The sequence below is a fragment of the Canis lupus genome, chromosome 1 (assembly GCF_048164855.1).
Source record: "Canis lupus baileyi chromosome 1, mCanLup2.hap1, whole genome shotgun sequence".
NCBI classification, from domain to species: Eukaryota; Metazoa; Chordata; class Mammalia; order Carnivora; family Canidae; genus Canis; species Canis lupus.
Window position 1 is genome coordinate 40,670,461 of NC_132838.1, and position 23,761 is coordinate 40,694,221.

At 38.8% G+C, this 23,761-nt stretch overlaps 1 protein-coding gene across 2 annotated transcripts in view; it reads left to right on the forward strand.

Moving 5' to 3' along the window:
• Nucleotides 1-23,761, forward strand: part of UST (uronyl 2-sulfotransferase) — a 291,838-nt gene that overhangs the window by 157,913 nt on the left and 110,164 nt on the right. For both annotated transcript variants that reach the window (XM_072827353.1, XM_072827364.1), the window contains exons 3-4: nucleotides 8,675-8,830; nucleotides 19,488-19,567. In XM_072827353.1, coding sequence (XP_072683454.1) covers nucleotides 8,675-8,830; nucleotides 19,488-19,567 — 236 coding nt within the window. The remainder of the gene's footprint in view (nucleotides 1-8,674; nucleotides 8,831-19,487; nucleotides 19,568-23,761) is intronic.

A 23,761-nucleotide genomic window follows, 5' to 3' on the forward strand; every position in this document is an offset into this window, starting at 1 on the left:
ATTGGGTTCAATATCCCTATTTACAGTTGTGGAAACTTTGGCCCAGAGAAGTTGTTCAAGGTCACTTGCTCAAGGTCATGCAAGTACTTTGGCCAAGGGGAAAGTCAAGGGAACTTTCTCTATATCACCAAACTTTTTCTTATGTAATAGAGCAAATAAGAGTGTTTCAGAATATGAGTGTTGAGAAAAGTGGATAGGTTTTCTTTTAGTTTTAGAAGACAACCAAAAGAGCATCCTTAATAATGACAAATATGACAGCATTGGTTCTGTTACAACACTTAGTGATATTTTTATCTAGTCTATTGAATTAAGACATATTTATTAAGTACCCACTATGCACATGAAATATCCAATCTATTACAGAAATAAAACAGATGGGCTTGTACTGGCTTTATTGCTATTCATCTTTCTGTAGATAGCATTAGACATGAGATTGTTTCAAGGGGGAGCAGGAGGAAAAGAGAAAGCATAAGGTTCATATTTGGCAAGGCTTCTGGGATAAGATAGGTTATGAATTAATTAGATACAGGGATGCCATTTGAGAGTTGTGGATAGAAAGAACTTTCTATTGAAGAGGTTTGGCAATGAGGGAACATATAGGGTTTTATTTTTTAATATTTATTCATTTATTATTTATTTGAGAGAGAGAGAGCTGGGGGAGGGATAGAGGGAGAGAGAAAATCTCAGACACCCCACTAAGCAGGGAGCCCAATATGGGGCTTGATCCCAGGACCCTAAGATCGTGACCTGAGACGAAATCAAGAGTCAGATGCTTAGCTGACTGTGCTACTCAAGTACCCCAAACTCTTAAATGAGTCCTATGTGTTTCCTCCTCTAGAATGGAGGAAATTAGCCCAGGGGTCTGGAAAGTTGATGGTGATTACCAAATGGAGATGCATTTGTCAGAGGACCTAGAGTGGTTTGGTGGCAAAAGTCAGTGACAATGGCTACCAGAGTTCTGGAAAGCACAGCTGGAAGGTTGAAGCCCTGTGCAGGCTGTGGTGTTTGGTGATGGTCTTAAAATAAACAGAGAGCTGAAAGTGATTAAAACTGTGGAAAGGAAGAGAAACATAAGAACATAAAAGAAGATTTATTACATGACCAGCCCAGAAAAGAGTGGGACATGGACAGAAATGTCAAAGTTTCCAGAAGAGAACTATGTACACCCTGGAGCTGGAATCCATGTTATCAGCACAAATTACTGGAACTGGGTTTTTGTTTTTGTTTTTTTTTCTATTTCCTTTATGACTATATCTGACAAGGAAAAATATTAAAATCAAGTTTTAATTTTTAAGGCATTTCCTGGTTATATCTTAATACCAATAAAGATTAAAGTGAATAATAGTTAAAGAAGAGAGGATTATTTCTTGGCTTCTAACACCTTCCACTTTTATGGATGAGGAGGGTGTAATATGGCTGATTCCTAGCCCCCGCAGTATCCTCAGAGTCCTTTAAATGAGGGTTCACCAAATGGATTTGAACTGCTGCTCAAAGTCATAAGGACAGTGAGGAGCAGAAGTGCCCCTGAGTTTGGGCCTCACAAAGCCCTGGCCCTGACTGTCCCACATTGATATGAGTAACCGTGGGAAAGATGGGCTGTAAAATCACAAGGTGCAGTTCCGTTTCTCAAAGAAAGTCATTTCATCTTCAGCATAACGTTAGTTCTAAGTTAGGTCTAGTACTTTGACAATATTTAGTATGAATTTCAGATAACCTACACATTCAGTTAACCAGGACACCTGCTCTCTAACCATCCTGGGTGAGTAGGCATTACTGAAGTGTAAGCATATTTGTCAGGGCTAATTGTGACTTTTAACTATGGGTTGGAGGCCATCAGCACTCCAGGGAGACTGAAGGGAGACCCAAGGAAGAAGGGACAGTGCTTTCCCCCTCCCCAACTCCTTTCTAGCATTCACGCACAGAACCCACTCTCCCACCTTGGCCCTTTAGTCGTAGCAGAGGCCTGTAGGAGCATTTGAGAGCTGTATTCCTGACCCTCATCCTAGACCTTCTGTTTCAATTAGTCTTAGAGTAGGGCCCAGAAAAATGTAGTTTTAAAGTTCTGCAGGTAATTCAAATATACAGCCATTTGGGAACCACAGCTTGTAACATACCATATTAAATGTCATTTTGCAAAGACTTAAAAGTGGGATTGATGTTAATTCTTCCAACAAGACCAGTCCCCAGAGAGTCCTGTAATCATAGGCTATGAGAGTCTTGGTCCAGACCAAGCTTGCTTTTTACCTAGAAAGTCTGCTTTGTCCCCCTTCCCATTGCAAACCAGGGACAAGTGATTGAAATTGTGGATGTCATCTGGTGGTAGTTACTGTTGTGCTCAGGATTTTGGAAAGACTTCTGTTTATTTGGCATGTTCCACACAAGCCTGTCAGCCCCTGGGGATTTGTGGCATTTGCAGAACTTACAAGGCAGGCAACATAAAAATATATAATTCATAGAGTGAACTATTTTGGAGCTCCCTTCACTTTTACAAATTGGCCATAAAATAGAAACCACAGACATAACATTCATATAACCATAGTTGCCAAGAATGAAGAATCATTTGGGGAGTGGGGGAGGATGAGGACTTTTAGTGTGTACTTCTTTATAGGGCATCCAAAGAAAGAGTAAGTGTTCAAAATTTGTATGCAATTTACAGTTGGGTTATAGTTTTCTCCTGATAATTGGCAAATATCTGTTGAAAAAAATGGGGATGTTGAGGTTGACCTTAAGAGGCCTTTAGAAGTCATTAAGCTTATCATTTGAAGGCATTTTTTGTCTTGATAGACATTTCAAGTGTATTTAGGATTTCATATATGTTTTACTATGACTTATTGCTTCCTGGTTTTCCTTTCTTGGTGGAAGTGGTTCATAGTATCCAAGGCTCTGTGATTGCCTACAGTAGACTAGGGGAAGGGGTGAATTTTTTTTACTCTCCTTCACCCAATAGCTGCTTTGACACTCTGGGATTACATTAGCTTCTATGGTGCATCCTCTGGAAGGAGAAACTACTTAACGCCTATCCATTCCACTTGAGCATTCCAGAGACTTGGGTAATGGATGAATAATGGCCAACAACACTGTTGTGATAGTTGACTGTTGACAAAATAGCATTTAATGGAGTTGGACACATTCAAGACATAAAAGAGGAAATAGTCTCTCTTACAGAAGTCACACTAAACATTATTTACACCATTTGATGTTATAATATATTAACTGTTGTCTTAGGGATCAGGAGAGCTATGAGCTGGGCTTTAGCTGTTATGTGCCACTCTTTGACATTGAAAATATCAAATGATCTCTCTGTGCCTTGGTTTGTTCATCTAAAAATAGTCATGATATCTCCCTCATAGGGTACTCAAGAGAATGAAAACACAACATGAAAGAAAAGTCTAGCCAAGCCAAACATACATTGGGCTGGGAGTGAGGATGATAGAGAGTAGTAGTGCTGGTGTGGGGAGGGGATTAGAGTGGGTGGATTATTCTGAATTGCTCTAGACCTCAAACTCTGTTGTTCTATGAATCTACCATGTATGGAGAAGAGAGGGGCACACAGGGGAATCACTTAGGTGTGATTAATGATGCTTAAATTATTTGATCATTTAACCACCTAGAGAAGTGCACAGCTACAATGAAGACAGTTACACTATTTTGACTCAGTAGTATTAACAAGGATTAAAAGCGTTTACATGGCACAGAACCTAGGATTGGGTTAGGTTCAGCCTTTCATAAAAATCATTTCCTTTTTTCCCCCCTTTTCCAGGAAGAACTCTTCAAATAAAAAAATGACAATGATTTTTAAAGCAGACTTTCAGGAGAAGATCTATAGCTCTACCAAAGTGGAGATGAATCAACTTGTTGCTGTTGCTAATTTTAACACCTTATCCAACATCAACACATTGATTTAGCCTGCCTAAAATTTGCCAGTTTCCAGAGCATTACACAGGTTCCTTTAGAAAATTATTTAAAAGCCCCATCTTAACTTTGAGAAAGGTTTATGTTTGTGATGGTGTATGTTATGTCTTTAACAATAACTAGACTGATTCTAGAAGCTTCATCTGAAAACACATGTTCTAGCTAAATTTTCATACCCTGTAGCTGTATGTTGGTGTTTAAAGAAGTGGTAAAAATAGAGTCACAGTGGGGATGTTAAGCTCTCTTTCCTTTTCAAATATTATTGTAGATACAGCTGTGGGAATAATGCAGGGATTCTTGTTTTTATGTAAGTGTTCTTTTTTTTTTCTTTTGCTATTTTTTCTTTTAATTAGCAACAGCAACAAGTTGATTTTTTTTTCTTTTTATCTGATCGACAACTAACATTATATAAGTTTCAGGTACAGACCATAATGATTTTTTTTTAAATTTTTTTTATTTATTTATGATAGTCACAGAGAGAGAGAGAGAGAGAGAGAGAGAGAGAGAGAGGCAGAGACATAGGCAGAGGGAGAAGCAGGCTCCATGCACTGGGAGCCCGACGTGGGATTCGATCCCGGGTCTCCAGGATCGCGCCCTGGGCCAAAGGCAGGCGCTAAACCGCTGCGCCACCCAGGGATCCCCATAATGATTTGATATCTGTGTACATTGCAATATGATCACCATAGTAAGTATAGTTAAACCTGTCACCATACATAGTTAAAACATTTTTTCTTGTCATGACAAAAATGTTCTTCTTAAATATTTATAACTCTTATTTGGTAGCCTCCCATAAGACTAATGAAAGAATTGGAATGAGCAATTTTTTAAAACTAAGAAATAACCAAAAGGTAGATAAATATCTTTAGTTATTAGCAAAAGGAAGTAGATGGGAAGCTTGTGTTAAGTCCTCAAAAATTTCAGGAGACATTAAGTGTTTTCACTGAAGATTTGTAACTGAGTGCCTCAGTTCTTCATTTAAATCTTCTAAGATACACCTGTACTCTTGGAAAAAAAAAAAAAAACACTTGCATATGTGGTAACTCACATCTTCTTAGTCAGCAATTCAGATGTAACAAACAACTTGCCCTTGCTGTACTATGTTGTGCTAGAAGACAAGAAAATGCATTCATCCAAATCTTAAGCAGTTTATTTCTTCAAAGAAATGAAAATTTGTGTTTATATTGGCAGCTCTGTCACAACTATAGTCTATACCCCAGCCTGGTTATTATGTTAAGTCCAATTTACAAACACTATTAATACCCTATTATATTTCACCCTCCCTGGATCATAACCTCATGAGGAAGACCATATATGATTTATCTGAATATCTGAACTTCTGCAGTTGTTCCAGTGAGCTTACTTTTTGGGTACTCAGTGATAAAAACATGAATAAAATGACCCGTTATAATGATTGATTACCTTTTTACCCTGAAGCCTTTTATTAGCTTTTGGTTGGAAAGATCAGCTGTATTTGAAGATACTCCTGGTCTCATATTTTAACAGAATCATTGTGTTAATTACTGTTAAATAGCACATTAAATCCCTCATAGCAGCCAACCAACCAATGTGGAGGCTATATATATATATATGTGTGTGTATATATATATATATATATGTGTGTGTGTGTGTGTGTGTGTATATACACACACGCACACATATGTGCGTGTGTGTGTGTATGGCATGTTTTAGACATATGAGGACATACAATAGAAGATACTGACTGAAAAAAAAAATACTGACTGGCCCTAAAAACAAAAACAAAAAAACCCCAAAACAACAACAACAACAACAACAAACAAGGTATTGCTCATTAAAAAAAAAATACATACTGGAAAAATTATATCAAAATGGTACATAATTACTAAGTGATTGATATAGATATTATGTTTTACTCCAATGGCAAGTAGTGTTAAGTTCCAAATTTATAAAATGCTATTCTGCATATAAAATATTTCAGAAAAATAAGTAAATCTATAATTTACAAAGGCAAAGTTCATATTACATACAGTAGGCAAGTTAGGGGTATACTTGTATTTATATTGTACTATATTCTTTAGCTTTGGGCCTTTTTATGTCCTTCTGTTATGGATATTTTCTGAATTAAGGACTCTTTTGATGATCTTTTGTCAGTTGTTCCTCAATGCTGAGCATTCAAGATGGAAATATTATCCTTACTGGAAATAAAGATACTTAATCAGATGCTTTTCATGATGGCTTCTTAGTCTATCAAAATTGTTATAAACTGGACAACTAGAAAAGAAAAAGAAAGGGTATCCATATTGGAAAGGAAGAAGTAAAACCATTTCTGCAGATGACATAATCTTATATATAGAAATTCCTGAAGAATCCACACAAAAAAAGCTATTAGATCTAATTAGTAAGTTCAACAAGATTTCAGAACACAGGATCAATATACAAAAATAAACTGTTTCTGGGATCCCTGGGTGGCGCAGCGGTTTAGCGCCTGCCTTTGGCCCAGGGCACGATCCTGGAGACCCGGGATCGAATCCCACGTCGGGCTCCCGGTGCATGGAGCCTGCTTCTCCCTCTGCCTGTGTCTCTGCCTCTCTCTCTCTCTCTGTGTGTGTGTGTGTGACTATCATAAATAAATTAAAAATTAAAAAAAAAATAAACTGTTTCTGTCAATGAACAATCAGTCCAAGCATGAGATTAAGAGAATAATTCTATCTAAAATAATATCAAAAAAATAAAAGAAGTAAGGCTTATACACTGAAAATTACAAAACATCAGTGAAACAAATTAAATGAGAACTCAATAAGTGGAAAGATATCCTATGTTCATGGATTGGAAAGCTTAATATTATTAAGATAGCAATAGTCCCCAGATTGATCTATAGTTTTAACACAATCCCTATCAAATTTCACCTGTCTTTTTTGCAGAAATTGACAAGCTGATTCTAAAATTCATGTAGGATACAAGGGACCCAGAATAGCTGAAACAATCTTAAAAAGGAATGAAGTTGGAAGGACTAATCCTTTTCAATTTCAAAACTTTAACAAAGCAAGAATATTCAAGACTCTGTGGCACTGGCATAAGAATAAACACATAGATCAATGGGATAGAATTGGGAGTCCAGAAATAAACTCATACACTTATGATTAGTCTATTTCCAACAAGGTGCCAAACAATTAAATGGAGAGCGAATAGTCTTCAATAAATGGTGCTGGGACAAATGGATATTCACATGCAAAAGAATGAAGTTAGATCATTTGTTCACATCATACACCAAATTAACTTAAAATTAATCAGAGACCTAAATATTTCCACTAAAACTATAAAACTCTTTAGAAAATATTCTTGTGTTAGGCAATGGTTTATTAGATGTTATACCAAAAACATAACCCACTGAAGAAAAGTTAGATAAATTAAACACTTTTGTACTTCAAAGGACACAGTCAAGAAAATGAAAAGAACACCCATTGAATGGGAGAAAATGTTTGCAGATCATATATTCACAAATCCAGAATAAATATAGAACTTTTAAAACTCAATAATAAAGAGACAACCCAGTTTTAGAATCGGCAAAAGATTTGGATAGATGTTTCTCCAAAAAAATATATACAAACGTCCAATAAGCACATGAAATATCGTCAACATCATTAGTCCTCAGGGAAATGCAAATCAAAACAATAAGATACCACTTCACATCCATTAGGATGGCTATTAAAAAAAAGAGCAATAACAAGTGTTGGCAAGGAGTGGAGAAATTGAAACTCTCGTGTTGCTGGTGGAAATATAAAATGGTGCAGCTGCATTAAAAAGTTTGGCAGTTCTTCAAAAAAATTAAACAGAATTACCATATGATCCAGCAATTCCACTCCTAGTATATATACAAGGTGAATCAAAAACATATGTCCACACAAAAACGTATACACAAATGTTCATTGCAGCATTATTCATAGTAACCAGAAAGTGGAAATAATCCAAATGTCCATCAACTCCTGAATGTATAAACAAAATATGGTATATCTATACAATGTAACATTATTCAGCCATATAAAGGAATTAAGTACAGATTCATACTACAATATGGATGAATCTTGAACATATTATGCTAACTTTAAAGAAGCCAAACATAAAAGGTCACATATTATATGATTCTATTTATAAGAGATGTCGGGAATGCTATAGGCAAAAACCATAGAGACAGACAGTAGATAAGTGGTTTCACAGGACCAAGGTAGTGAGGGAAATGAAAAGTGAGTGCTAATTGGATATGGAGTTTCCCTTAGGGGTGATGAAAATGTTCTGGATTTAGATAGAGGTGATGGTTGCACAATTTTGTGAATACATTAAAACCACTGAATTGTACATTTTGAAAGGGTGAATTATATTGGGAGCTTTTATTTATGTCTCAAGTTTTAGTTACTATATTTTTCCATGACTACTCTACAAATTAAGTTCTAATAAACCATAATATAAATTGCAAAAGCATATTGTCATCAAAGCACATATTTATATAGTTTGTTCCTAAAAAGAAAAGGAGCTTCATAATTAGTCTTATAGTTGGCATGAAATCTTCCCAGTTTTAAGTATCAGTGCAGAGAGAGATACTGAGTCCAAGATTTCTCTCAGGTTAAAATATGAAGGAAAAACATTAGTTCATTGTTTCTGTTCTCTCATTGACTTGATATGGACTCTTCTCATTTAGAGTGACCGGACATTTATTGTTCTGAAATTGAGGAAAGAATCCCAAGTACTCTAACCAAAGTCTTATGTTTGTTTTCTCTTTCTTTCCCAGGTGCTACCTTTCCCAAGCCAGGTGGTCTACAACAGAGTAGGCAAGTGTGGGAGTCGTACTGTGGTCTTGCTTCTGAGAATCTTGTCAGAAAAGCACGGATTCAATTTGGTCACATCAGACATTCACAACAAAACCAGGCTTACTAAAAATGAACAAGTAAGTTGTCTTTGCCCATGGTTAGATTGTACCTTGTGTCAATTCATTTGTGTAATTAGTGGGTGTCTTACAAGACATCCCTCAAACACCCTAACAAATACCAGAGTTGCAATGTCATACTGTATTTTTACCAGTGTGTGGAAGGAAATTTAAGTTAAAGATTCTGAAGGAAGTCTTTAAACAGGAAGTTTCCCCAAAGTATTCCTTTGGGGAATACTCATCAATACTTTTACCAAGATGGATGAAGGACAGTGTATACTCATCATTGTCTATTTAGCTAAAATTAGCAATGCGTAATTCTCAAATAGTTATACTACTGAGCTACAAATAATGCTGACTTCCTGACAACAAAAACAGAAAACTATTTTGATATTTTTTTCTTTTGCTTTTCTTTCACAACTGCTCTAAGTTTTTATGGTTATAATAAAGAGAAAATTCTCTTTGGGCCAGAAATCTGATTGGGTGATAGGAGCATGAGCTTCTTATAATGGATAAGCTCAGGGGATCTTGAGCTTCCAAAGCAGCATTTGGTATATTCAATGGAAGCCAAAGAATTACCCATTTCCTGAGAAGAATTCAATCTCAATGTAGCCAAGTCATACAAGTGGACATGTTGCCATTGGTGCAATTCAGTTTTAGTCTGGATATGAAGGAATGAGAACCAGAGGAGTCAATGATGTAAATCCTGATGCAAGGGCAGGGGAAGAGAAGATGTGATGTCCCAGCCTAATCAGTAAGGCAGGAAAAAGGGGGAGAATTCTACGTTGCTCTGCACATGTTTCTATTCAGGACTTCAAGGGATTGACACACTAGGGAGGGTGGTCTACTTTACTTTGTCAACTGTTCAGATGCTAATCTCATCTGGAAACACCCTCACAGACACACCCAGAAATACTATTTAATCTGGGTACCCTTTGGCTACTCAAGCTGACACATAAAATTAACCATCACACCACCCAATGAGTACAGAAATTTGTGTAATAAACGGGGCATATGGTTTACTACCAGATTGAAACCATAATTATGGAAATTTTTACCCATGTCCACTTCTTTCTGACACAATCCTCACCTTTGAGGCATTCAAAACCTCCCAACAGAAGGAATCTCATTATTAATTTACAATATCCCATCTTTCTCTTTTATCTTGGGGGGATAGCAGGACCTTTTAAGAGTGTTACTGGCTAGTGGTACTTTCAGTAAAGCCAGTATGTTCAGTGTCTTCCAGTGTAGAGATCAAAAAGCCCATTCCTTTGAAAACTTTCACTAACGGCTAAGAATCAAACTTGAAAAGTCATTTCCAATTAGCAAAAAATATTTTGAGATCAGCCCTTATAAGTTGTGTAGTAGACTTTCAATAGGAAAAGTACACTTGGTGACATTTAAGGATATCACATTTTATGAATAACTTTAATAGAACTAGGTTCTCTTTCATTTCCTTACCTGATCAAAAAGCTCATCTGATCATGCCCTGTCACTGCCTGAAAGTGACTATAGATAATTAGCCTATGTTACTTTGATGTTATTATAATTATTAAATTTGGTTTTCGTTGGAGTCTAGGCCCTTGGGTCTGTGTATCAGATTATATTTATTCCTACACCTGAAGAGTGTGTATGCCCAGTTCTCAGATGCCTCATAAAACACTAACTTGATTTTAGTGCCCACTGCTGAAAGGGTACAAACAACCCAGAGAGAACAGGACAAAGGTAACCAAAGTATGAGACACTGTGGTGTTCTGGAATGCACTAGAAGAGAGAGGACAAAATATGGTCTTTAAATATACTGGGGCTTTGCACCTACTTTGTTTCCTATGAGAAGCAAACATGAGAAAACAAAATGCAGTTATAACTGTCAAGTGAAGCATGTTAGATTTTAAAATAATAACTTGCTAATGGTATATACATTGTTAAACCTAGAAAGGGTTAAAGACAAAGTCATTCTCCTCCTCTAAAAGAGAGGTTAGCTCTCATCTGTTTGGAATGATTGGCTTGTCTGGAAGCCAGGGAACAGACTAGACAATCTTTTAAGGTTCTTTCCAGCCCTATGATTCTGTGATATATTTATACAACTTCTAGCATAATCTGTGTATGGTGCAGTTGAAACACTTCTGATTCCTGTGGTCAGTGTGACCTGGAATATATTTCATGACTTCATTATTCCAGATTCCTATTAAATTATAAGGCATGTCTTAAAAACTTCAGGGAATGATAAGGTAGAGAAAAAACAAACAATTTGGACATGACAACAAACATAACGAGTGACAGCTGCTTCTCTGCAGCTCACTGACTGGTGTGACATGCAGAGAGAGCCAAGAAATGACAAGAACCCAACTTCCAAAAAGCTCAAGAATGCTTAAAAGAACTCTTTCCCATTATATGCATCCTTTTTGCTTAAGTTACAAAGTGCATAAAACAAGCAGAGGGAAAAAAATATTATTTTAACCTAATATACTGAAGAAATAATTTGTGGTAAGAATAGCTCTGCTGCTTGATAATTTATTAAAGAAAAAAGGAAGATGTGATTTAGGAGATGAGTTAACATTTTACAGTCAGTGGTTCTCAACCTTTAAGCAAACTCTGGAAACATGTTCTCATGGAAACATTGTTCCCCATAGTTAGAAACAAACCGACTTCAGGTGTAGCAGGAGTTAAACAGGCCCTTGGGGGCTGGCCGGGTCTCTCTCCACCATGTAGAACATTTCTTTTATGAGAAAATGTGTTCCAAGTTCCCAACTACTGACTTACAAATGAACTTTGGAATAGTATCCACTCATAGAACTGGAATTATCTATATCATTCCATTCATACACAGAGGCACTTCTTGGGGTCAGAGTCAAATTCGTGCATACATTTCTCCCTGGAGGCTAACTGTCATAACACATGCATCCACGCATGTGCGCACATGTACGTGGGGGCAGATTACTGAATTTAACTAAGTCTATTTAATGAAATAAGATACTGGAGGGATTATTAAAAAGAAAGGAGAGCACAAAGACACCAAATGTTACAACACCAATAAAAATCCCATTAAATCTGCCCTTATAGAAACAGAAAGACCATTGAAGTTTATATTTTTAAAACTCTACCTGAAGAGAAGAGCGGGGACACCTGCTGCTGGCCAAATGCTGGACCTTTTCAGGGCATATGATATAAGCCCTTGATGACATCATCCCACTTATACTCTGAAACCAGATTTCAGTTTCTTGGGCTGGTTTAGATAATCTCTTGGAAAATGGAGATTATATACAATTTGAAAGATAGGGAACTATTTTCCAGAAGACATGAATGTGATCTCCAAAAGCCTTATAATCACCTCTTTCAAATCATTGCTCAGAGTACAGCAAAGGTCAGAGTGCACCACAACACATCATGGATATAAAGGATTCAAAATTATTTCATTTTTGTGGGAGAGGGGCAAAAATTCTCAGCATGTGAGCCGAAGAGAACAAGAGAGCAAATAATTTTACTATTTTTATTTATGTCAGAGCTACTGAAAATTGCAAATTAGAAACAGCACCTACTACATGCAAATTATTTTGCTTCATTACTTCATTTAATTCTTGTGGACCAAAAATTATACCAGTGAATGGGTATAATTCTTTATTTTATGGATGGGAAAATTAAGACAACTAGATTAAGTCACTTCAAATGTAATATAATAGATATAATAGAATGACTGCTGCTTAGACTTGAACCTAGGTCGTCTTGAATCCAAAGCCATTCTCCTGATGTACTGTTTTCCCATTCTGGCTGCACAGCAGAATCTCCAGCAGAGCCTTATGAAACATAAAGTTACAATGGCCCTTCTCCTGGAGATTCTGGGATAGAGTCCAGAAAACTCTGTAGTTTTTTTTTTTTTTTTTTAATGAAATGTCACACCAGGCTAGGAACCCTGTCAAAACTATCATATCAACATTTCCCTAAGTGTGTTCCTAAAAATCTTAGTCCCCTGAGACACTGAAAAAAAATTTTTTAAAGAAAATATCATGGTTAAATAAATTTAGGGAATGCTGCCTCGGCCCCCCTCTGGGAAATTTATACCAATCGTTCACATTTTAAAGACTGAGAATTCTTTCAGTTAAAAACAAAATTAATAGTGTATTGAACTGTCCTTTCCTTAGAGTTCCCAATCTTAGTTGGCCAGGGGAGTCTTTATGAATGTTTGTGGCTGTCACGTGCATCAGACAAAACTCAGACTTCCAGCTTGGAAAATGCTGCACTAGCCTCTTCTTTTCCTTCTGCCAATCATGCCAGGAAAGGCTACTCTTTCACTATAAACTTCACATCTGCTTTGACTCTATTCAAAAGCTATTCAAATGATCAAAACCTTGAAAAGTATTCAAAGAATGGAAAAGACAGAGATCCTGTGCCCATCCGCTTGAGACTGCTTTCACCTCTTGGTCAAAAAGAGAATTGCTTCACCATATTTTAAACTTTCCTTTGCCTTGCTCTCGCCAGTTGTAAGCTCTAAGCCTGTATAGCATCACAACTCCAAAAAAGGAAAACTCACCTACAGAAACCATGTTGTATTTGAAGATGGTTTAGAGGCCATGGGGGCTCCTGCCAGGTTTCCCTATGGCAGGGGCATCTGGCCTCTATTTACTAACAAAGGTTCACTTGCTTCTTGCTGGAGCTGGTCTCACTATTGTGTCTTCATTCATTTTGGTGAATATTTATGGAGGACATACTAATAACTCTGTACGTTGAACACCAGACAGCACACTAGATGTTTGTGCATCTTATTTCTAATCCTTTCATCAACAATATTAGGAAGATATTACCATCCCATTTTATGGGAAGGAGCAGGTGTTCAAGAAGAATAGGGAAGAATAAGACTTGCAAGGAAAAAAAGAAAAAAAAAAAGACTTGCAAGGAAACTGGGGTCAAATCCTAGAGAACTCTGAATGCTAGGCTGACGAGGAGGAACTTTATTCAGTGGACAGTGGGAAGCCATTAAATAAGTTGTTCTTAATCATTATAGGCATCAAAATCTTGGGAGTTTTTTTTTTTTTTTTTTTTTTTTCCTTGGGAGCTTTTTCACGACACATGTCTCCTGGTCCTATTACAAAGTACTGAGTTAGATTCTTAAGGGTAGAGTTCTGGTATTTGTATCTTTGGGGGAAAAAAAGCCCAAAGATGTCTTCATGCATAATTCTGATGAAGAATCATCACACAAAAGGCTCTAATTATTGGAAAGTTTTCATTTTATTAAGGTGAACCCTCCACTCAGCAAGCAAAGTTCCTTTTTCATCTGAGAGTCTCCCAAACCTCTGAAGTAATGAGTGGTGTCTCCTTGGGAGCCTGCACATTTATCCTGGGAATGTTTCCTTTGCTTGAGACCTATCTGGAAAAGTCTCCGCAGAATGACCCCTAGAGTTTCCTGATTTTATAGTAGTAGAGACATTGTCCACAGGCACCAGAGCTACTCCAACCAGACATTGAAACCAAACCAACAAGATTAGCAGAGAATCTATCGCCAGGTCACAGGAGAGATGAGTTTACCCAACTCTGCAAACAAGGTCTTATCTTGGATTCTTGTAGAAAAAAGCTGAGTCTGCTAAATGGAAACTCAATAGAAAGAAAAGGTAAAAGGAGGAGAAAACAAGAAGGCCCAAAAAATTAGAATGTTTTCTCCTCCCTGACCAATGGTAGTCACAAGATTGATTTTCTCTGCTATTCAGAGCCAGCCTCTTCACCTTATTCGTGTCATTGCTACCCGTGATGGACTTAGTCTTCATTGTAGGCATGTGTTGCCCTGAGTTGAAGGTAGGAAGGCCATCATCCTGCCTGGTTCTAGAAGGGCTTCCCCAGACAAGAGGAAGAGGGAAAGGTAACCTGAGTCTATTGCCATCCTCTCGGTTTCTGAGGTTAAAGGGCCACAGAGTTCTCCTCTGAGCTACTCCTTATTTTCCTTTGATGTATTAAAAGATTAAAAGTCCCTTCTTCACAGATCCTCTGCATTATAAATTCTGTTTGATTTTTACCTTTTTTTAAAACCTCAATTCTAAAAAAAAAAAATAAAAAAAAATAAAACCTCAATTCTCTTTCATTCTCAGATGACTGTGACTTTAACATCTTCCTTTAGATACATTCCATTTCATAGCACTTTTTTTCCTCCAGTATTTTAAACTCATTCCTGTTCTTGTTAAAATATGCTGTTTTCCCACCTTGAACTTTAAAAAAAATATTTTCTCTGATATTTTAGTGCTTTCGTATTTTATTATTTTTAATGCTTTTCCACCTGCTACCACTTTCTTTCAGTTTTCCAGCACATCACATGAAAGGTAGAAAATTTATATCCCTATAAACCCTCTTTAGTCTCTGGAGTTATTGTGCTAACTGGCCTCTTCCTCCCATTTTAAGAGGTTATGTATAGATCAGAAAGCACCAGGAATGGTGAGGCAATTGCAGCTCAACGATAAAGAGCAGGATTTTTGGAGTCAGACCAACTTGAGTTTGAATCTAGACTCTACCTTTTTCTACCAGGGAGAACTTAAGCTATGTACGTAGTCTTTCTGTGCCTCAGTTTCTTAATCTGTAAAGTGTAGATAATAATACTTAACTTACAGAGTATTTGAGAATGAATGACAGCATGTGAAGAAGGGGCTTCTGGGTATGGTGTATAGCCCAGAAACCACTCAGGAAATGATCATTGAGCATTGCTACCTCTCAGATGTTATAATACCAAGGTGATGAATGCACAAATCTGTCCCAGAAAGGCTCACCTTGTTGCCTGAGAGATAATTCTGTCTTCAGTGAAATTTCTTGACTCCAAAAACACTTTTCTGAAGAGGTTGTCTTCATGCCATAAAGAATTATGGGGCAAGGGTTCTGTGCTAGGCTTTCTGGAAGCATCCCGGCCTCCACCCTCCAGGAGCTTACAATCTGCTTCAAAGCTAGCACACAAACTCACCTATGACATAACATAAAAAGTGTACACCCTAGAAGATCCTCAAAGCACTGTGGGAGATCAAAGAAAACAACAGGATTTCTAGCCAAAGACAGTCAAAACCAATCTATTTGGCCTCACTTCTGCAGCCAGACTTGTTACCTGCACAGCATTTCCCATCCCCATGAATGAGGACCAACCTGTGTTCAGATGTCACCAGGGCTCTGGAAAGCTCTCTTGACCACTCCCCTTCTGTCACCACCTGGCCACAAGGCTGAGAAGATCCTCCCTCTTATCGTCCCTAAACCTTTCCATCTGTCTTCACTTCCAGTGACTTCCTTCCGTGGTCCTCAAACCTCAGCACCTTAGAATCCTCTGGAGGTCTTGTTAAAACGCAGATTGACAAGCTCCACCCCTAAAGTTTCTTCTAATGGGGTTGGTTGGGGTGAGGCCTGAGAATATGCATTTCTAATAAGTTGCTACTTCATGACCTTATCATATCCTAGGGGATTATTGCCCCATCTTTCTAGCTAAACTGTCTGTCTAATTCTTCCCTTTTTCTTCACATTCTCCATCCTGATCTCAGATCACTGGGGTTGGGGGAGCCCTTTCTGACTGCAAATTGCCCATAGCATAATGTTAAAATTCCTCACATGACCTCCAAGGCCCCAATTACCCAGCTCCTACCTTCTTCTCTTGTCAAATCTGTTTTCTGGCAGATTCCACAACTGACCTCCAGCACACAAAACTCCTGGCAGTTTTAATATCCAGGTCATTTTGGGTTTTGTCCTTTGTATCTCCTGTACACTCTGCCTGCAATGCTGCGGGTCCCTTTCTTCACTTGGTAATTCCTGCAGATCCTTGCAAACCACTCAGGAATGCCTCCTTGAGGAAATATTACCTCTCTGTCTGCAGGCAGAGATAGATGCCTCACCTCTGTGCATCCTACCCCATGGTGGTTATTGCATAATGAGACTTGCCTGCCAGTCCACCTCACCCATAAGACCTTAAGCTTCCTGAGAGCAAGAGTCAAATCTTTTATCTCTATAGTCACGACACCAAGCCTGACACAGAGATGGAAGTCAATGGATGTTGAATGAAAGGAGATCCAGGAAAGCTACTTGGAAAGAGGCAGGCATTTTAGTGAGATGAAAAGGTGGTTAGAGTTTGGACATGCAGACAAAAGAGGAAGAACATTCCAGAAGGAGAAGGTTAGGCTGAGCTTGGACACAGCGTGAGGAAGAAACAAAGAGAGGTCTGGTTTGGCTGGCCACAGGACGTCGTGAATGCCAGTTAAGGGTGATAGTGAAGGTAGAATCAACGTGACTTAGCAAGTGATTAAGTACAAAAGTCAGGAAAGACCCAGATCAAATGTAAAAATATGGATAAGATCATTAACCAGGACCACACTCTCCAGAGGTGGGATAGCTGGATAAGGACCAGGGATGGACAAGGACCAAGAGTGTGGTTTGGGCCATTGTGGACTTGGGGACACCATTAGGACACACTCCACTGTCTTATCTTTCTGTGTCTTTACCTTATTTATGTTTTGATCTCCAGGGCCTGGTAAGCGCTCACTAAATGCTGAATGAATGAATGAATGAATGGTGAATGAATGTAGGTGGTGGAATCACAATAAAGGCGAGCAGTGATCCTGCATGAGCCAAGGAAGAGGACAGGTGGTTTCTGGGATGATTTTAGGTAGTGCCATCATCATTCATCATGCCACCCATGTGGATAAGACTCAGGCAAGAGAAGTGACAGGCTGCTGGCAGAGTGGGAGGAACAGGAGGGAACCCTGGGGAAGGGAAGTAGGGGCACGGGAGACCACTGCCTGCCATGAGACCTGGATAAAGTCTTAGTATTTGTGAAGACAGTCAAAGGACATCTTGACTGTGATGCCTTAAGCCTGTGCTAGCGGTGCTAGAGCTGGATGTACTCTCCGACTTCACTGTACTAATGCAATAAACATGAGCATTAGTAATTTCCTTCTATGTTTAAAGGTACATCTAGAGAGAGTTATGCACTGTCACTGTTAATCCATTTCTCCCCATGAAACAGACAGCTTTATGACTATTATGGCACTATCTCCAAATCTAACCACTACTGTTCTCCCGTTCAATTTAACACATTGACATGTATTTAGAGAATGTAATATAATGTTGAATATGTGAGAGAAACAGTTTTTCTTCTGACCCGTTCTTCCAGTCTTCCTGTACAATACCAGGGGGCTTTCTCATCTTACTCTTATCCTTGCAGAGAAATAGTTGAATAAAAATAATCCAGAGATCTAAGCATGAAGTGGTCTTTCTGTCAAATATACACACAGTGAAGAGTTATGTGTCTAGGGCAGATATGCTCAGATGTCTTTGGCTGTGCTTCCAAATCTGTAATTCTGTTTGCTAGGTCCATCAAAAATGAAAATCTACATTGTGACCAAGCAGGAAGTTCTATTACCAAAAACAAGGTCTGGGACATGCAGGGGGATTGCCGGGGGTACATAGAGGATAAACAACAGATAAAGAGGCAGGATTCAATTTCCTTTTACGCTCCAGCTGGAGGACAGACAGCCCATTACTTACCCACGCCTGCCACTGATGAACAGAGCACAGGTTATGAACTGAAAGTCGTTTACTTGTAAAATTCAATTTCATTTCTTTAAACAATCATTGTGAGCGTGAATGTCTAAAGGTTTTAGACCCGAGGTCCTAGTGTAACAGTCTGTAATGCAGGTACTAGTTGGAGCTAATGCATTCAATAAACATTTATTGAGCATTTCTGTATGTGTTAGCCCCGTGCTGGACATGAGGGACCAAGGCAAAGCTGGGTTTTCTGTCCTGCTTGACACAAACTGGGATTTCCAGACTCTGGTTTTATTGTTGCTGCTACTAAGGCTAACACATAAACGATCACCTTTGTTTCAGCTTTTTCGATGGACTAGTACCTAAAAGATGCTGTACTGCTGATGCACATCCCAAGTGGCAATTTTCAGGGCACTCTTAAAAAGTTCCACTGTGTGTCAGTATTGACAGGGCCAATTAGAAACTCAAAGGAAAATGGAATTCAGGAAGTCAGGGAGTCGTAAGAATGCTTGGAATTTCTAACAGATTTTACTAAACATTTTCTGTATCATGACATGTTCCAGAAGACCATAAACGTTAGTTTATTCTCATATAAACTCCTCTTTGCCTTGCCGATCACTGCAAATAAATACTTCAGGTGACCACCCACCAGAACCCCAAGAAGTTTTGGGTATTTGTGTCCCTGTAAAATATTTGCTTTGTAAACTTTTGTAATCAAAGAGGAAAATCATGAGGTGTTGCCTCATTTGATTCCTACTGTTAAATTCTGCAGAACTGGTTTCCAATATTTCTGTAGATCTCAGTAATATCATGATAGAAATGCAAAATAATGTTTAATCTCTTGTCTTGGTTTGACTTTTAAAGGAAGGGAATAAAGACATTTTTTTTGAACTTGCGTTTCAGTACGGCCACACACTGAATTCTCCAGTTAAAATGACTTAACCTGTCACATTGTTTTCATGGTAGCAATCACCTAAATTAAATATGGGACTATAATTTGGGTAGCAGTTTTAGGCTTCTTCAACAAGAAGTCTAATGTAAAGTTCATAGATGCTGCACAAAACACAGCTGTTTGGCCCTGGTCCAAGAGGTAATAGCGAGGATAAAGGAGTAGGGAACATAACCTTTAGCTTAATATAGTTTGGTAAATTAGATCCTATATATGCTAATTTTGTACTTTTTTTAATAGATGGAACTGATTAAAAATATAAGTACTGCCGAACAGCCCTATTTATTCACTCGACATGTTCATTTCCTCAACTTCTCAAGGTAAGATATTTTCCAGCTTAATGGTTCTTTCATTTCTTTTTAGTACTTAAACTCCTTCTAATGAACAATTATTTTAGAATCTACTTTCCTTTTCAAGGTGGTGTAATTGCCCCTGAAAAGACTCTTTAATCCATTTATTATTGCCGTGGAGGGATCCAAATTTGAAATATTTGGACAGAAGCTTCATTTCTCTCTAAAATACTAATCTTAAATCTCTTGAAAACTTGAAATAATGTTAATGCAAAGCCATTTGACCTGACAGTTCCATTTTAAAGAAAAAATCGGGTAGGTATTGAAACAAATAAACTAAGAGGCAAGAGATGGGTATGTGAACAGAAATATTTCATTGCACATTTTTATACAATTGGAACCCACACAGTACTCTGGGAATAGCTGAGTAGTGGAGTCATGTGTCTTACAGGATCCAAAACGTGAGCACTGGCCTCTCTGCCTAACTTTTTAACACCCTATTTGATAATTCTAAATCATGCACGTTTGACGCTGATGGGGGGGTGGGTATTTTAGAACTCTGTTTTTTTCTTCAGGGACCTTCTGATCATAATGTAAATCTTCAAATTTAGGTTTTTAGACTCTTGATCTGCTAAGTTGCTGACTTCCAGTTCTGGGCATTCTTTTCCTCCTTTAGCCTGACTCCCCTTGTCACTGTGCTTTACTATAAATCAGCAGATCTCAGATTCCTGCTCTCTTCAGGCTGGCCCACGTCTGTGTTCATGGTTGGTATGGGCTGCCAGAGCCCTGGGTCTAGCAGCAGATATGCTGAACAGCCCGGGACCCCTGGGCCTCCCTCCTCCTCCAACTGACAGGCACCTGCCTTACTGCTACAGTTCCCCTGGGGATAACAGGACCTCACAAGTCTGCAAGAGAGCAACAGAGGTCCTGCTAGCTGAAGCTGGCCTAATGCCCAGCCCCCCTCCATCCTCCACCCCCACCCCCCACCCAGGGCCAGACGCCCAGAGAGGCTGACACTCAGAGAAAGACAGGGCTCCCCTGAGTGTTAGCTGCTCCAGCAGTTCACATCTGAGCTGCTCAGAGTTGGCTCAGTTGCCCTGCCACAGGATGCCTAACAGTCTAGGGACTGGGAGGAGGTTTTAGCCTTCAAAGGACTTCCCTGCTGTGCACCAAGCCCTGTGCAAATCAAGTATAAAGCGAGATTCTGCAGAGCAAGTTATGGAGCAGCAAAGAGAAGGTGCCACCTTATCTTTAAAAGCAAGTTCCCGGGTAGCCCCGGTGGCGCAGCGGTTTAGCGCCGCCTGCAGCCCAGGGTGTGATCCTGGAGACCCTGGATCGACTCCCACGACAGGCTCTCTGCATGGAGCCTGCTTCTCCCTCTGCCTGTGTCTCTTCCTCTCTCTCTCTGTCTCTATGAGTAAATAAATAAAATCTTAAAAAAAAAAAAAAAAAAAAAAGCAAGTTCCCCCTGAGATTTCCCCACCTACCTGCTAACCAGAGTTCCCTTGGACGGTGAGTAAGTGTAGAGAACACCTGCAGATCAACCTCAGTGACTCAGTAGCCAAGTGCTTTTCCAACCACATTTGGGGAGTGGCTTGTGACTGGATTGTCTGGGGTATGCACCCTGCCTCTCACTTCCAGTCGGCCAAGAACATATAATTAGACATAACTAGATAACAAAGTTATCTTGTTAACTATTTCAGGCATTGTCTTATAACTTGCAGAGAGCAAAGCATGGCCCCCCTGACCCTTGCTTTTCTCATGAGTTTCCTTCTGCATCACCCCTGACATCCTCTAACCTCATGATTTGACTCTTCTTGCTTCATGGGTCAAATTCTTACAATCAAAACAAATTGCAATGTAACGAATTTTAATAATTGACTCAAGACAGTATGAATCTCTAATGAGAAGCCAAAGTTAGTACCTTAATTGAGTCAGCAGAGCTGAGCACAGCATGGTAACCATACTTTATCATGGCCTCCACTATTGAATACATGTCTGAGAATTGTTCAATTTTGATCAATTTCATCATGAGAAAGAATTGATAAGTACCTTTGAGAAGACACCACATCTGCAGAAAACAGTATTGGCCTGGCTGCCAGGACCTCTAGGTATGAGACCTTCCCACTGACCATGACTCTGGGCTAGCAATTTCATCTTTGGGTGAGGATGGGAGGTCTCTATTTTCCCATCTATAAGATAGGAACAAGTCCTGCCCACTCCTACCTTGTAGGGATGCTCCAAACATGTGAATGAAGGAAAGCCCTTCAACTTCCCTTCAGAGAAGAATATTACATATATGCAAAGTGGAATTTATTTTTTAAGCGGAAGTCATTTTATTTGAAACAAGTCCAGACATATATTGACTATTATGCACACTTAAAAAAAATGTGTACCAAAACCAATCATTCTTAATAAATAACAGCAATTTATCCTTGAGCAAAATTGAAACATATATTCCTATATTCCTTATGAAGGAGATTGTTATAAGTAATCTTTCCTCTGATATATCCCAGTAACGTTTTTTCTCATACTTTCCTGTTTATTTTCAGCTGCAATTACTGCATCACTTTTGATTATTTTGTTTTTCCATCCAGGCTGTGTGTCTATTTGATTGTGTATTAGGAATGATACACAATGTCTTTGACAACTGCTTAGCCTTAGAAAAAATATTTCCTTTGTAGTTTTTAGTTGCAGAGGTCTGTGAAGTGCTCTGCTGCTGCTTCCTAAATACAACTGGCACGATATTACAGAGTGGCATTCAAGAGCATCTCTATAGAAGTCTCACTCTGAGCCTCCAGTTGAGTTCCTGTCCCTGGATAGCCTGGCAGTGTCTCTATAACCTTGAGGGCAGGGTTCAGCTCATGCTCATTTCTCCTTCATCCATTCCATTTTGTTCAATGAACACATTTTTTTGTACTGAGAACCCTCTATCTTCTGTACGCTGCTCCAGGATGGGGACCTTCCACAGCGAACTAGAAATATTTTCCTTGCTTTTGGGGAAGTGTATTTTTCTTCCATTAAGGAAGCATGGCAACAAAGTGTGAAGGACTTTAGGAGCAAGGGTCTCGGAGTCCCCTCCAGGGGAGATGGGACGTGGGACGTGCCCTCCCTGGAGGAGGAAGTGTGGAAGGACATTCCAGAACAGAAGCCATTGCTGCTGGAATATGAGGGACAGACCAGTTTACACAAAAGGGAAGGGTGCTCATTGCACAGGGACAAGCATGAGCTAAAGCCAGTCAATGAGAAGGACTGAAAGGAATTCGTAGGTGGGAGCCCAGGGGTGGGCATAGTAAAAAAAAAAGGATGGCAGTCAAGAGTTTTAAGCAGGAAAAAGGAGACACTGGCCTGAGCAGCTCTGGTCCTTTACAAAGCTCATGCTACCTGCAGGAGCAATCTCATCCTCTCCTGCCATCCTACATGCACAAGGCTGGGGCTTCAGGTATGAGACATCCATGAGCATGAATGGAATGACACACTGAGCCTTAATACTTTGTGAGATTGTGTTAAATCCATTGAACATGGTAAAACACCAGGAAATGTCTTAGATGTAAATGGCAAACTGCGTATACAAAGAAAGCCCTCAGCATATGATCACAGAAAAACCATTAGGTTGGAACATGTTAAGAGGGCTTTCCCATGCTTTTAAAAATGAATTCTATATTTTGAATTGTAAGGCAAAGACATAATTAAACTACTCTGAAGAAACCTAACCTGATCATTGCTGACAGCCATACAGTTGGCTTGGTTCAAGATAATGAGGTTTTTAAGAGAAGAATTGATACTGTAACTTAATATTTTTTGTTGATATTTGATTTCTAATATTCATACATTCTTAACATGCAGCAAGACACTTGCTGGTGAGCGGAATATAAGAATGGAAGTCTCACCTCTCTCTTTATAGGTTGCACACATAAATGTTCTGAACTTCTGAAGCGTATGGTATTATACTAAAACAAATTTCCCATTATTTCTTTTCTTCCATTAAGTACAGCATTTTTATCTAGAAATGTAGACACTCTGAGTGATGCAAAATGCTATCCTGTGAGCTTTTGGTGATTCGAAGGCTGACTTGCTTTACTTATGCATCATCTAGGCATCTTGCTCTGTTCTTCTTTTCCCTAATTTTAGACCTACAAGGACCATTTCACCATATCCAGTTTTATTAATTCAAACATAGGAAGCAAGAGAGATGAGACCAAACTGGTATTTTTGTCATTGTTT